At 66.6% G+C, this 14,126-nt stretch overlaps 1 protein-coding gene across 2 annotated transcripts; it reads left to right on the top strand.

Moving 5' to 3' along the window:
- Positions 1-1,855: 1,855 nt before the first annotated feature.
- MKNK2 (MAPK interacting serine/threonine kinase 2) lies at positions 1,856-13,110 on the top strand. 2 transcript variants are annotated; one of them, XM_037824055.1, is made up of 14 exons: positions 1,856-1,983; positions 2,098-2,228; positions 4,859-4,946; positions 5,033-5,134; positions 5,223-5,320; positions 6,676-6,755; positions 6,942-7,015; positions 7,157-7,261; positions 7,651-7,706; positions 7,788-7,883; positions 8,158-8,352; positions 8,698-8,862; positions 10,680-10,723; positions 10,953-13,110. In XM_037824055.1, the coding sequence occupies exons 2-14, from the start codon at positions 2,178-2,180 to the stop codon at positions 11,194-11,196; spliced, it is 1,398 nt and encodes a 465-aa protein (XP_037679983.1). In that variant the 5' UTR covers positions 1,856-1,983; positions 2,098-2,177; the 3' UTR covers positions 11,197-13,110. The 2 variants fall into 2 exon arrangements, with proteins under 2 accessions (XP_037679983.1, XP_037679985.1); XM_037824057.1 differs by lacking the exon at positions 1,856-1,983 and having other exon boundaries at positions 2,029-2,228.
- The last annotated feature ends 1,016 nt before the right edge of the window (positions 13,111-14,126 follow it).

The following is a 14,126-nucleotide window of genomic DNA, read 5'->3' as shown; positions in this document are numbered from 1 at the left end:
CCTGCTTGAGGGGTTCACCCTTGCCAGCTCAGCCCCCCAGGCATGGGCACAGGGGCTGCTCCAGGCCAGACCCAGGGAGGGGGGCAGGGGCTCGGGGCTCTGCTGGGTCCCCACCCTGACCTGTCCCCGTGGATCTGCCTCAACCACAGGAACACACCTGCACCCCCACCTTCACCTGCACCTCCTCACACCCGTGGGTGCAGACAGACTGACACACGACGCAGGCATGTGGCGCTAGGCTGGCCCCTCCCAGCCCTCACACGGGGTCTGCTCCCCCTTCCCCACCCCTCCCCACCATCTGGGGGCTGGGAGTGGGCAGAAGGGGAGCGCAGGACCCAGCTCGCCCAGTGGGAGGAAGGAGGGGACATGGGGCAGCGTCTACAGACATCTGTGGTTGTCACCACTGGTTGGGGGGCTGCTCCTGGCTTCGAGTGGGGGAAGCCCAGGAGTCTGCTCAACACCCCACAGTGCTCAGGATGCCCCCAACCCAGAGAACAGACACAGCTAAATAGGCACACGAGGGGATAGACTTACCAAGCCACACGCTGGGGAAAAGGGTTATACTTATGCACTTCTGCACATGTACAAACAGGCCACCTGGACCCACCCTGCTGACGGCCGGGTACACACAGAGGGTCTAGAAGCAGGGTGGAGGGGCAGGGGCCGGGCCAGGAGGAAGCCCCAGTCCTCTCCGAGGCAGACAGGTCAACCAGCCCTACCCCAGGCACCCGTGCCAACGTCTAAGCCCACACGCACACACATGGGACAGCCAGGGCCTGCCGCCGCCCCTCCCTCCATTGCCGAGACTCGGGGTGACATCAAGGCCCGGAGTCTGGCTGGGGAGTTCCTGGTTGGCTCTTCCAAAGGCCCTGGGGGTGACCCAGGCCAGGCTTCCCAGCTCCTGCAGCCTTGAGGGCAGAGGGTACATGGGGTGGTTGCCCAGGGGGGAAGGGGCCCACGCAGCTTCACGTCAGTCCTGCGAAGGGCTGAGGGAGGGTCCTTTACAGATTTCAGGCCCCTTTCCCTGCCAGCAGTGGGAGGAGCTCACGGGGAACTGCCTGGAGGAGGCCCAACTAGGGCAGGAAGCAGGCAGATTTGCACCTACAACATGGACAAACCTCAGAAAACACTATGCTCAGCAAAAGAGGCCAGGCACAAAAGGACACATGTTCTATGGTTCTACCTGCATGAAGCGTCTAGAAGAGGCAAATCTATACAGCCAGAAAGAAGAGTGGTGGTTGCTAGGGGCTAGGGGACAGAGATGGGGAGTGACTGTTTTGTAACAAGATAGAGGTGGTTACACATCACGGTGAATGTCCCAAAGGCCATAGGATTGTTCACCTCAAAAACGCTAATTTTATGTCATGTGGTTTTCACCTGAATAAAAATAATAATAATAATAAAGAGGGAGCCACAGCAGGTTCTAGAGGGAGGGTGGTGTTCAAAATAGTGTATTCTGAGCTCCATTCGGCAGGCAGGGGGCATTGCCCTGCCTGGGCCCAGGGGACAGGGCGCTGCCCAGTGAGAGGTTCCGCGGGTCCCGGAGCCCCGGGCAGCTCTAACAGAGACCCCTGCCCACCGCCCGGAGCCTGCCAGGACTCCGCGGCCAAAGCTGCCTGCAAGTTGTGCTGCGCAGGGGCGGACGAGGGAAAACGGACACGCCCCGCGCCCGGAATGCGCAGCCGCACTCGGAGCCCCTGTACGCTCAGCGTCCCTGCACGCCCCGCGGCGCGCGGGGGGCGGAGCTTCCAGGGGGCGGGGCCTGGGCGGGCCAGGCCTATAACAGCGGCGGCGGGGTGGCGCGTTCGGCTCCTCGGTGGCGGCGGCGGCGGCGGCGGAGGTGGCCCAGGCGGAGGCGTCCGCGGTGGCGGCGGTGGCGGCGCTGTTCCCTGCGCGGTCCGCGACGCGGGGTCCGGGCTGCGTGACGTCGGGCGGCGGCGGCGGCGGCGGCGGCACTGCGGCCCCGGCCCGGCCCCGACCCGGGTGAGCACGGCCCGCGGACCCCGGCGGCTCGGGCGACCCCGGCCCCCGCGGACCCCCGGCCCGGGCCCCGCGCCGCCAGCCGCTCACCGCCGTCCTTTGTCTGCTCCGCCGCAGGCTCCCCTCCCGGCCGCCCGCCCGCCCGGCCGCCCCCGGGCCCTCCGCCCCCTCCCCCGCTGGCGGGGCGCGGACGGAAGATGGTGCAGAAGAAAACCGCCGAGCTCCAGGGCTTCCACCGATCGTTCAAGGTGAGGCCCGGGGTCGGTTTGGCGGCGCCCGGGGCTGGACCACCCGAGCGGCGGGTGGAGGGGGGGCGCGCTCGGCTCGTGCCCTGCCCCCGCCCTGCGCCCTGGGCTGGTGTGCGTTGGTGGGGGGTGGGGGGGTCTGGGCAGCCAGCGGGCTGCAGCCTGGTCCCCGCCGTCGAGTGGCCTCGGGGGACACCCCCTCCACTATCCCCAGCCCGGGCTGGGTGCCCCCGGCCCCGCGGGGCCCCCACGATCCCCACCTGGGCCAGCGGAGTCGGATGGGGTGGGGGTCAGGTGCCGAGTGTCCCGGTGGGGGGAGCCCTCCTGCAGGATCCCCAGGTCCCCAGGCTGGGCTGGTTGCCCGCTGCACCCCCGCAGGCGGCCCGGATCACGGAGAGCACGGGCCCCCCGATCCAGCCGGGTTTCCCCCAGACAGCCGGGGCCAAGTGCCATTTCCTGTCGGAGCGGGAAGTTTCAGCGGCGGTGGCCGTCGCAGATGATCGGGTCTGTGGGGGAGGGCAGGTGCCGGGCAGGGGCCCCAGGGGCCGGGCCCAGGGGACGCAGTGATGTCAGCGGCCGGGCCCCACCCCGCAGGCCGCCTGGGTTATGTAATGGCCTCCTCGGGCAGGGACTGGGGGGTGTGTGCGAGGGTGAGTGTGTGTTCCTGTGCCGTGTCTCTCCGGGACGGAGGAGCGAGCCCGGTGTGTTTGGGGAGGAGTCCCGGGTCCGGGTCCGGCGGGCTTGGGGTGGCCCCGAGACGGGGTCAGCGCGCAGGGCTGGTGCCCTGGCCAAAGCCAGCTCGTGCTTCTGGATGGTTCCAGCTGCCTCCTGCCAGAGCCTGCTGACTGGGGCGGCAGCCAGCCCCGGGCCAGCCGCCCACACTCCTGGGACCGGGACTGGCTTCTGTCAGGCCTGGGAGTCCCCCAGGGAGCCCTGGACAGGCAGGTCCCACCCTGAGCGGCCCCCCAACATCTTACTCTCCCCACACAGTAGGCTGCACATAGTAGGAAGGCACCTCTGTTGGGTGTTTTGTTCATGTCTTTCCTGTTTTAAATGGAAGGTCAGAGACGGGGGCCTTTGCCTGGGGCTCCCTGTGGGAGCTGACTCTTGACCCCATCTGTATCGGGGTCTAGGGTTTCTGAGGGGGGACTGGGAGGGTGGCACCTGCCCAGAGTGCAGCCAGGCCCGGCGGCCACCCCTTGGTTACTTCATCCTTGTGAGGTCCCGTGAGCTGGGGGCTGTCCCTCCCGCCTCCCAGGGAGCCAGCGAGCCCAGCCCCACGTCTGCCTGCCACCCACTCTGCACGGGGAGCCTTATCGGGCCTTATCTGGTGGCCCGGCCTGGTGTTGGCAGGAGCTGCCCCTGTGGGGGTGTCTGACTCCTGGTGGGGGCTGGGGCCTCGCCCGGGCTGGGCTGGCTGCAGGCCGCCCCTCCATGTCCCCTGCGTGTGCCCCCGACCGGCCTCCTGGTGACGATCTGGGGGCTGGCAGTGTGGGCGGGGAAGCCGAGGGGACCTGCATCTGCTTTCCAGCCCTGCCTGGCCCAGGTCTCTGCTGGATGACCCCCCGCCCCAGTTTTCTGGCCTGGGTCAACCGGCATCAGAGCTGGGACTGGGGCCTGGAGCTCTTGCCAGCCCTCTGCTCCCCGGCATTTACGGGCCCTCTTGCCTGTCCCAGGTCTGCCAGGATCCCTGTGTAAAGGCACTGGGGAGCGTCCGTACCCCCATGGCCTGCACCCATCCCGCTCGTGCCGAGGGGCCGTCAGCCCGGGACTGGCTCGTCCACCTGCAGAGCGCACTTGTTCAGGCCGTTCTTTATTTGGGGGAGAGAAGCTTTCCCGAACTTCCCGCCCCCTTCCTTCCCTGCTTGGCGCCTCCTCCCAGACCCCATCTGTGGGGCCCGTTCCTCTCTTGGCCCAACTCCCCGAGGGGAGGGCCTCAGCTGGGTGCTGGGTGCGGAATTCACACCCGTGGCCCAGGCAGGGTGGGGAGGGGAGAGAAGCTCGAAGGCAGGGAAAGCGGTGGAACCTGTTCCACAGGGGGAAACTGAGGCTAGAAAGTCCAGGGGGCTTGCACAGGGTCCCCCAGGGGTGGGGGGTGTTGAACGGGAAGGCCGGGGAAAAGCGGGCATGGCAGGCCCAGCTGGGAGCCCTGCCCGGGAAGCCGGTGACTCACCTCCCTCCTGATGCCTTTGATCGGCCAGCCTCTGAAGTCACCGGGGGTGGGGGGCCGTCCCTGCTCCCCAGAGGGGCACGCCAAGGCCGAGGCGTGGGCAGGGCCGGGCCGCACCCCTGCCTTGGAGGCCCCGCCGGCCCTGGTTCAGGGGTCCTCTGCTTGGGGTCCTCGCCTCCCCGTCTCGGGGGAAGTCGGGGCCTCTCCCCTCAGCCCTGCCAGCCTCCGGGGCTGGATCATTCCCTGGTGGGGGTGTCCTGGGCCCCGTGGGGTGTTGAGCAGCCTCCCTGGGCTCCCCCCTCGATGCTAGGAACGCCCCCAGTGCCCAGTTACAAACGCCAAGGGATGGCGGTGGGGCAGGTGTGGGGGTTCCCCTGGCTGCTGGGGTGGCCCTGGGGGAGGGAGGGGGCAGGGGGCTCGGCCGGATGGGCCCTGAGTGCTGTGGCCTCTCGTTCCCCTGCAGGGGCAGAACCCCTTCGAGCTGGCCTTCTCCCTGGAGCAGGCCCACCACGGAGACCCTGCCTTCAGCTTGGAGTGCCCGGCCCGGCCTGGTGAGGGGCCCGAGGGGCAGGGCCTGGGGGAGGGGCCAGGGTCCCCTCCAGAGCGGGGGTCCTCACCTCCCTCTCTCCCCACACAGATATGCCCGCCAGCGAGCCCATCGACATCCCAGATGCCAAGAAGAGGGGCAAAAAGAAGAAGCGCTGCCGGGCCACAGACAGCTTCTCGGGCAGGTTTGAAGGTGAGCGGGAGCGGGGGACGGGGCAGGTGGGGACCGGGGAGGTGGCTCTCTCTCTCTCTCTCTGTCTCACACCCCTGCTGCCCCCCAGACGTCTACCAGCTGCAGGAGGACGTGCTTGGGGAGGGCGCACACGCCCGCGTGCAGACCTGCGTCAACCTCATCACCAACCAGGAATACGCCGTCAAGGTGAGGGCCGCTACTCTGTCCGTCTCCCCGTCCCTCCGTCCCCCTCCCCGCGGCACCCCAGCTCCGGCATGGCAGCGATGGCATTCGGGGAAAACCATGTCTAAAAATGGCCCCAGTGCCCACCCTGCCAGGTGACTCAGGCCACCCCTGGGATGCCAGGTCGGTTGTGCTGAGCCCCAGGCTGTGGCCTCATGACCTCCCGCGTGGCGCCGCCTCCAGCCCGGGCACAGGGGCCATGATGGTGGTGGCGCCAGGCAGTGTAGGGGCAGCATGGCTCCTGCCCCCGGGAGCTCCCAGGTTGGGTTGCGGGATGGTGCCAGAGATGGAGAACCTTCTGCACAGCGTGTGTCCTGAGCTTTCCTCCTAGTGGCCCCGCCACTCCCCTCAGAGATGGGGATGCTTACACTCAGGGAGGCTCGGTGCCCAGGTGCCCGGGCTGACCACCAGAGTGCGGTGGGACCGGCTGGTCCAGTGAAGCTGCGGAGAGAGGAGTCAGGAAGTAGCAGGAGGCAGCTGGGTCCGGGCGTCCGGGAACTGGACGTGCCCCGTCCCCCAAGTTAGCACCTCCAGTGACGCTGCCCCCACGCCCTTCTCTGCAGTGGGGGGGACTCCCCATTTCCCACAAGCACAGGAGGAAGTCAAATTTCACCCAGAGCCGCTGGCAGGTACCTGTGGCTTAAACAGGCTGTGGTGCCAGCTTAAGAGCTCTGGATCTGGGGGGGTCCGGCCACTGGGCTGGCTGAGGGACAGCGGGGCCATTTGTCACTGGACAGGTGGCAAGTGCACAGTGGTGGGCTGGGCTGCCCACCTGCCCACTGAGGGGCCAGAGGGACAGCTCTGGGTAGAGGTTCCCCCAGACACTGGGTGCCTCAGGGGATCAGGGGCAGAGGCTCTGGCCACCTTCCTGAGGTCTAGGAGCTGTGCCCACGGGACGGCTGGGCTGTGGATGATTGGCTCAAGGCGTGGGGGCAGCTGCCCAGGCTGGCACAGGGTCCTGCAGCAAGTCAGGACTGGGCGGGCCATGAGCTCTGACAGTGCCTGCCCGGGAGGGGCCTGGTGGCCCGTGGCCTCATGGTCCCAGGTGGTTCCCAGAGGTCCCCAGCAGCAGAGAGGGTAAGAGGGGCTGCAGAGCCGTCTGTTGCTTCTCGCAGCCTCTCTGCTCGCCACCACAGACCTCCCTGGTGCCTCCATCTGTGCTGACCCTGCGGCTCTGGCTTCCGGCTCATTCCATGCACGCAGCGGCCGTGAGCCTGGGTCTGCAGAGCCAAAGGGCCTGAGCACGCGGTGGCACTTGTGGCTGTGCCTACCCTGGGCCTGCAGGGGTCCAGCTGACTCAGGTGCTCTGCCCCCTCCAGATCATTGAGAAGCAGCCGGGGCACATCCGGGGCAGGGTTTTCCGGGAGGTGGAGATGCTGTATCAGTGCCAGGGACACAGGTAACGCAGCCCCCAATCCCTGTGAGCATGTATTGGGCACCTGCTACATACTGGGCCCCGTGCTGGGCCTGGGGGACATCTCCGCAGGGCGGGGTCGGGTAGGTGGGCAAGTGGGAGTGTCCCTCCTGGGCTGGGTGGGGGATGTGGGGCCGCAGGAGCCACAGCTCTTCCCCTGCCCCCCCCCAGGAATGTTCTGGAGCTGATCGAGTTCTTCGAAGAGGAGGACCGCTTCTACCTGGTGTTTGAGAAGATGCGGGGAGGTGTGTGCGTGGAGGGGCGAGGGGCTCGTGGGGTCCCAGCGTCCTGCTTGCTGGGTGGCCCAGGGTGGAGGGCTCGGGGCCCCGGGGGGTCGGTGCGGGCGCTGGGCGGCGGCACAGCGTCTTCCCTTCCCCCGGCCCCAGGCTCCATCCTGAGCCACATCCACAAGCGGCGGCACTTTAACGAGCTGGAGGCCAGCGTGGTCGTGCAGGACGTGGCCAGCGCCTTGGATTTCCTGCACAACAAGGGTGGGTCCGCCTGCCACGCCCCGTGCAGCGCGCGCCGTCCGCGCCCTCTGTGCCCCAGTCCTCCCGGGAGAGCCCCGCCCACGCCCCGCCCTCCGGAGAGCGCGCCGCCCACACAGCCTGCCCCGCCCCGGGAGAGCCCCGCCCACACCCCATCCTCCTGAGGGCCCCGCCCACACCCCATCCTCTGGGAGAGCCCCGCCCACGCCCCGCCCACGGGAGAGCGCCGCCCACACAGCCTGCCCCGCCCCGGGAGAGCCCCGCCCCCACAGCCTGCTCCGCCCACGGGAGAGCCCCGCCACACCCCACCCTCCTGGGAGGGGCCCCGCCCACCACCCCTGACCCACCACCCCTGACCCACCCTGGGCCCCTCCGCCGGCTTCTCCCGGCAGGCATCGCGCACAGGGACCTGAAGCCGGAGAACATCCTCTGTGAGCACCCCAACCAGGTGAGGGGCACGGGGGCCGGGGCGGGGCCCTCCCTCCCCACAGCGGCCGGGACCCGCTCTCACCCCCGCCCCTGCCCCCAGGTGTCCCCGGTGAAGATCTGCGACTTCGATCTGGGCAGCGGCATCAAGCTCAACGGGGACTGCTCGCCCATCTCCACCCCGGAGCTGCTCACCCCGGTGAGGCTCGGGGGCGGGGCGGGGCGGGGCGGGGCGGGGCGGCACCGCCCCCTTCCGCGGTGGCGCGACCTCCTGCGTCTTGGGCCCGCTCGGCCGCCGTCGGGGGGCGGAGCGCGGGCTTCCGCTCGGCAACAGCCGCGGATTGGGCGGGGGGCCAGTGGCGGCCGCTGATTGGGTGGGCCCGGCGCGCGGTGGCGGGCGGCTGCCGCCCGAGTCTCTGGGAAGTCCCCGCTGGCGGCGCAGGGGCGCCCTGACCCTCGCCCCCCGCCCCCAGTGCGGCTCGGCGGAGTACATGGCGCCTGAGGTGGTGGAGGCCTTCAGCGAGGAGGCGAGCATCTACGACAAGCGCTGTGACCTGTGGAGCCTGGGCGTCATCCTGTACATCCTGCTCAGCGGCTACCCGCCCTTCGTGGGCCGCTGCGGCAGCGACTGCGGCTGGGACCGCGGCGAGGCCTGCCCCGCCTGCCAGGTGCGCAGGCGCGGGGCTTGCGGCGAGGGGCGGGGCTCCGGGCTGCCCCGCCCAGTCCCCGCCCCGCCCCTTTCCGCGCGCTCGTGTTTTTTTTTTTTTCTTTACCTCGTTTTTTTCTTTTTCTTTTTTTCTCTCTCTTTTTTTTTCTTTTCTTCTGCTCTTTTTCTTTTTCCTCTTTTTCTCCTTTTCTCTTTCTCTCTTCTTTTCTTCCCCTTTTTCTCTCTCGTATCTCTCCTCCCTTCCCGCCTCTCCTCTCTCCCCCTCCAGCTTTGCCCGTCCGCAGCCCCTGGTTGCCTCCCTCCTTGGCGGCCGTCCGGCTACCTTCCTCCCTCCGTGTCCCCACAGAACATGCTGTTTGAGAGCATCCAAGAGGGCAAGTACGAGTTCCCCGACAAGGACTGGGCCCACATCTCATTTGCTGCCAAAGACCTCATCTCGAAGCTCCTCGTCCGGGACGCCAAGCAGAGGCTGAGCGCTGCGCAGGTCCTGCAGCACCCCTGGGTGCAGGGGGTGAGTCGGGGCTCCCACAGGCTTCCCTCGGCCAACACCCCCTACTAGGGCCGTGCCTGTGAGGGGCTGGGGCCCGGGTGCCGCCTGAGTGCCTGCCGGCGCTCGGGGCAGGGGGTGGCCGAGCCTGCAATCCCGGAAGCCGAGTCCCTCCCCTGCCCCAGCCAGCCCCTCACCCCAGCCACCACGCCAGGCCGTGAGGCCCCCAGGGCAGCAGAATGTACTAAGGATTGGAGCTGTGGCTCCAGTGACCAAAATCCCACAGCCCCGAGGGCACGGGTAGGTGTCTGGTCAGGAGTGCAGCTTTAGCAGTGTCCACTTCAAGTTTTGGTCACATTGGGGGGCTCTGTGGGGGGCAAGGAGCAGGCCCCACTCTTGAGGGGAGAGGCCGGTGGATCTGGTGATGACTGATGTGTTCAGCCAAGCCCCTTCCAGAAGGATCCAGAGCTCTGTGGGCCGTGATGGGGGCTGGTGGGCAACTCTTCGCCCCTGTTCTCAGTGCACCATCTCCTGCTGGTTGTGCTTAGCGCCTGCTCTCGTTCCAGGAGCGCATGTGCTGGGGTAATGATTGACACGGTCGCCCCGTAAACCTTGGCCGGGCTCCTGGAGTCACCCCAAGGCTCCCGGGCAGCTGCCTTGCAAAAGCTTTTATTAGAAAGCGTTTAGAGACACGGGAAGATGCAAAGGGCAGGGCAGGGAACACCACGTCCCTGCAGTCTAGGTTCAGGCATTGCCGGCGACTGCTGCGTCAGCGTCGTGTCCACCTGGGACAAGGAGTGTGGGTTGTGGCCCAAAGCCCCGAAATGCAGTTCTCTAGGACGCCCACGAGCGTTCTCACCCCAGAGAACTTAGCAGCACCCCCAACGCCCTGTTGTGTCCAGGGCCCCGAGCTCCTGGGCCAGGGCTGCTCGCTGTGTTCTCTGGGCCTCCCTGGTCAGGGGTGGTCCTGGCGCGTTTCCCCCGGCACCGGCCGTCAGAGGCAGGCAGGCTGGCGGCCGAGGAGCAGCCCCCCAGGGGTGTCTCTTTCCTGTGGCATCACGCGGCGTGTCTTCCCGCCCCCCATGGGTCATGAATGATGGCGGGAGGCTTGCTGAGGGTCATTGGGGGACAGGTGGGGTGAACTTGGGGGCACTCTTAGTTTTTGTTAGAGCATTGTAATTTAGTTGTTTGGAGGTGTCACTCGTTCAGGAGGTGGGCGTTCTAGCTCCATTGCAGCGTCACATGCGTGAGACCCCTCTGAACCCCCCTGCAGCCCTGGTGATCTCGTGCGGGGACGCAGGGCAGGGGTGTGGTCAGGAGCTGGGGAGAGGGGGCCCACAGCCTTCTGGCCTTGGCGTGGAGGCGCCATGCATGAGTTGCTCTGCAGGGGGTGAGTTCTGCAGCGTTGAGAATGAGAAGCCTGGGGTGGGGGGTTGACCCGGGGCTGCAGAGGCAGATCTGGGGTCTTGGGCAGTGTTGGGGTGCTCCGGGGAGACATCAGGCAGGAGGGAAGGGCCGGTCGGGTGCCAGCAGACACTGGGCAGGAAGGGGTGACCTACGTGGGGAGGCCTGGCTTGGCAGAGGGAAGGGACATAGGGGTTGGTAGATGCAGAGGTGGGGAGTGGGGGTGAGTTGCCTGTGAACAGCCTTGGGCTGCCAGGCTGGTTCACCGCTCACGGGGTGGTCTCGGGTCACTGGACCCTGGCTGCGTTCTGGTCCCTGTGGCCAAGGTTGGGTTGGGGGGCTGCTGCCAGGCATCCCTGTTTGCGGAGCAGCCCTGTGGGGCCGAGGGCCGGGCCGTGGGCTCCGGTCTCCAGCCCCATCCCCCCTTCTCGTTGCAGCGCGCCCCGGAGAACACGCTGCCCACGCCCATGGTCCTACAGAGGTGAGGCCCCCCTCTGCCCGGGCCGGGAGAACCCCAGTTTCCTGTGGGCGTGGCCAGGGCTCCACTTCAAGATGTTTGACAAAGTCCGGGACACCCTAGGACAGTTTCAAATGGGGGACAAGAGGCAAAGCCCCTCATCGTCGTTGGGTGGAGGCGCCCAGGGATGGGGGGACAGGATGAGGGGCCTGCCCAGCCCCCCCCCGGGTGACCACCCCACCCCATCCCCCAGGAACAGCTGTGCCAAAGACCTGACGTCCTTCGCGGCCGAGGCCATTGCCGTGAACCGGCAGCTGGCCCAGCGCGAGGAGGACGCGGCCGGGGCGGTGGGCCCGGGCCAGCCCGTGGTCATCCGAGCTACCTCGCGCTGCATGCAGCTGTCGCCGCCCTCCGCCTCCCAGCTGGCGCAACGGCGGCAGAAGGCCAGCCTGTCTGCGGTGCCCGCCCCAGTGGTCCTTGTGGGGGACCGCGCCTGACCCACCCCTGTACATAGGCCGCCCCAAGCCCCCCGGAGACCCAGATGATTTTCTAAGCTATTGCCGGCTGGCGAGGCCGGGCTGCTCCCCCGGCGGGATCCCCAGGCCCGATAAGCTCCGCTGGGGGCAGAGCCGTGTTTTTATATAAGTTTTGCTGTTGGGTTTATTTTTGTTTTTTTTTTCCTCATCCCGTTTTTGTAACAGCGTTAAGAGCAAAGCAAGAACTTGGGGAGCAGAGTGGAGGGCGCGTGAGGCTGCCCCCCTGCCCACCACGTACTGTGAAGGTCTCACCCAGCCCCCCAGGGCCCCCCACGGCCCCCATCCCCATCCACAGGTGTGACTCAGGAGAGCTTGCCCCCACCAGGAGGGTGCGCCGGGCCCAGCCTTCCAGGTGGGGGACCCCTCCCAGACTCCTCAGTGTTTCCAGGGACAGCAGACCCCAGCCTGGCCCCTCGGTGAGATGGCAGCTCCTTTCCTGCTGCAGCCCACGGGCCTTCCTGGGGGCTCCGCGGGTCTCCCCTGTTCCGAGGAGAGAGGGTGGCTGTCCCTCAGCCCCTCTGTAACCCCCTGTCCCATGAGAGTTGACAATCCAGGGCCTCCCCAGGAACCCATGTGTCCAGGCTGGTGACATTGGTCACTGACCTTGAGCTTAACCTTCAAGTGACCCTGGGGAATGACCCCCTCCCCACCCCAGACCCTGGGGCTGAGGCGGGAAAGCTGGTACCTGCTGTTGGCCCTGGTCCACGTCTGTGTCCCCCAAGGGGGTGGGAGAGGCGGGGCAGGCGCCTGGCAGCCGACACGAGGCCCCCGGGCACCCGAGTGCCCCTCTCAGGTCTCGATCCGACCGCGGCCATGTCCTGCCCTGCGTCCCCGTGGGCCTGGCACGGAGACCCAGTCAGAACTGGGGGCTCCCCTTTGAGTTCCACCTGCCCACCTTCTGGAAAAGGGCGCCCAGGGACCGCAGGGGGCGCATCCGTGGCCATCTTCCCCCCACCCCGACCCTGTGCCCAGGTGAGATGCTGCCCGGCCTGGCTCGGGGGGACGCGGATGCCCCCGCTTCGCTCTGGGGTGAAGTACTATGCAATAGAGCTTTCTCTTCACACGCACATGTGGGGCCGCTGGCCGGGGACGGGGCGATGGCCGGGGAGCCACCCCCCCCAGGTCTGCTCAGGTTGCCCCCGCGGGTTGGCCGCCCCGCCCGGGTCAGGGGTGCGCGTGGTTAGTTAGTTTTTTAAAAACCATCAGTTGACTTCAATGCCCTGTTCTTGGAGAATACTTGAATGTCAAAGGGGGTCTCGGACTGGGGGGAGGGCTGGACACCCGCCTGCCAGCTCCCCCTGCCCTCAGTCGCGGTGTGGGGGCTGCTGGCTGATGCCCCCCGGGCCTCGCCGGCCTGCGTCTGCCCCCCACGTCCCCGCCGCACCTCCTGCAGGGGGTGGGGGAGGCTGCCCCACGTCGCCTCTTGCCCATCGGCGAGTCCACATTTTGCAACTGGGGATTCTCTGCCTTTTTGTAAAAAAAAAAAAAAAAAAAATCAGAAAGAACAGCTTTGTTCCGGGGTGGGACGGGCGGTTCCTCCCTTGGCCCGTTGCGGCGCCGGGCTGGTGGGCCGTCAGGGCCGCTACTGTGAATCGAGTCCAGGTGACCCCCGGGTGCACCCAGGACCCGGCCAGCCCCTGGCCCGGGGTGGGGTGGGGAGGGCGGTGTTTAAATGTTGAGACGTTTGAAAAAAAAAAAAAAAGACAAAAAAAATTTCAGAGGATTTTTTTAAAGCGGGGGACAAACATCCAAGCACTTTAACTCCATTGTACCAGGTGAACTGATACAGCTCAGAAGTTTTCCTTTGTACCAACTGTCAAGGCCAGAATTTTGTATTCTGTTTTGTAAGGATTTAATAAAAGTCATAAAAACTTGGCCGCACGGGCCCACGTCCCGGCTTTCCATTGCTGCCGCGTAACAAGCAAACCTGGTCTCCCACACCCGGGGCTGCTGTGGGGCGGGGGTTTGGACGGGGATCATGGGGTCGGCTCGTCCGCCAGGAAGGCACGGGATAGATGGCAGTGGCTGGCACCTCTCTCAGAAGTGTCCTTGGCCACATGCGTGGGCTGGGAAGTGGACCCCAGGGCCTGGCAGCCATGTGGCGTGTCGCCTCAGCTGTGGTCAGGGAGGGGACACGGACCTCACTGCCGAGAGTCGGGGCTGGGTGCCCAGCTCCGCACAGCACAGTCGGGAAACCCAGTGGACTCCGCGTCAGCCCACCTCGTCCTGTGAGGCCCATCTCTGTGGCCATAGTTAAGTCTTTGCTGTAGGCAGCAGACCCCTGTGGGTGCATCAAGGGGGGCTTCCTGGAGGAGGGACAGGGAGGCCGTGAAGCCCAGTGGGCATGGCCCACAGCCTGGGCTGGGATCCCAGCTCCACGCTGGCTGTCGCAAGTGTTTGTTTCCCCTCCTGTCCACGGGGGCCCGAGAGCAGCTGGGGGAGGTTGCCAGGAGATGGTCCAGGGAGGACAAGGCCCAGCAGAAGCCAGGGTGGGAGGAGGCAGGAGGTGGGGATCACGCCGCCCCAGGCAGGTGAGGACACTCCCAACCATTCTGGGGGGCAGGGGCACCCCAAGAGAGAGGAGTCCCACAAGTCTTTTTAGATAACAGCTTGATGAGGTGATTGCACATCCCATACAATTCACCTGTTCATAGTATACGAGACAGCAATTTTTAGTAGTTCACACAGTCATGCAGCCATCACCACTAGTTCCAGAACATTCTCACCACCCCCAAAAGAAACCCCGGGTCCCTTAGCAGTTGCCTACAGTCCCTGGCAACCACACGGCCACTCCCCAGGCCTGTCCTGGGCATTTCATATAGTGGAACCAGATGCTCGTCAACCTTTCACTCACTCTGACGTCGTAGCGGGTATCGGAACTCCGCTCCTTT

This window comes from Choloepus didactylus (assembly GCF_015220235.1).
Source record: "Choloepus didactylus isolate mChoDid1 chromosome 25 unlocalized genomic scaffold, mChoDid1.pri SUPER_25_unloc1, whole genome shotgun sequence".
Lineage (NCBI taxonomy): Eukaryota > Metazoa > Chordata > Mammalia > Pilosa > Megalonychidae > Choloepus > Choloepus didactylus.
Note: the sequence above shows the minus strand (reverse complement) of the source record. Positions and strands in the feature narration are given on the sequence as shown.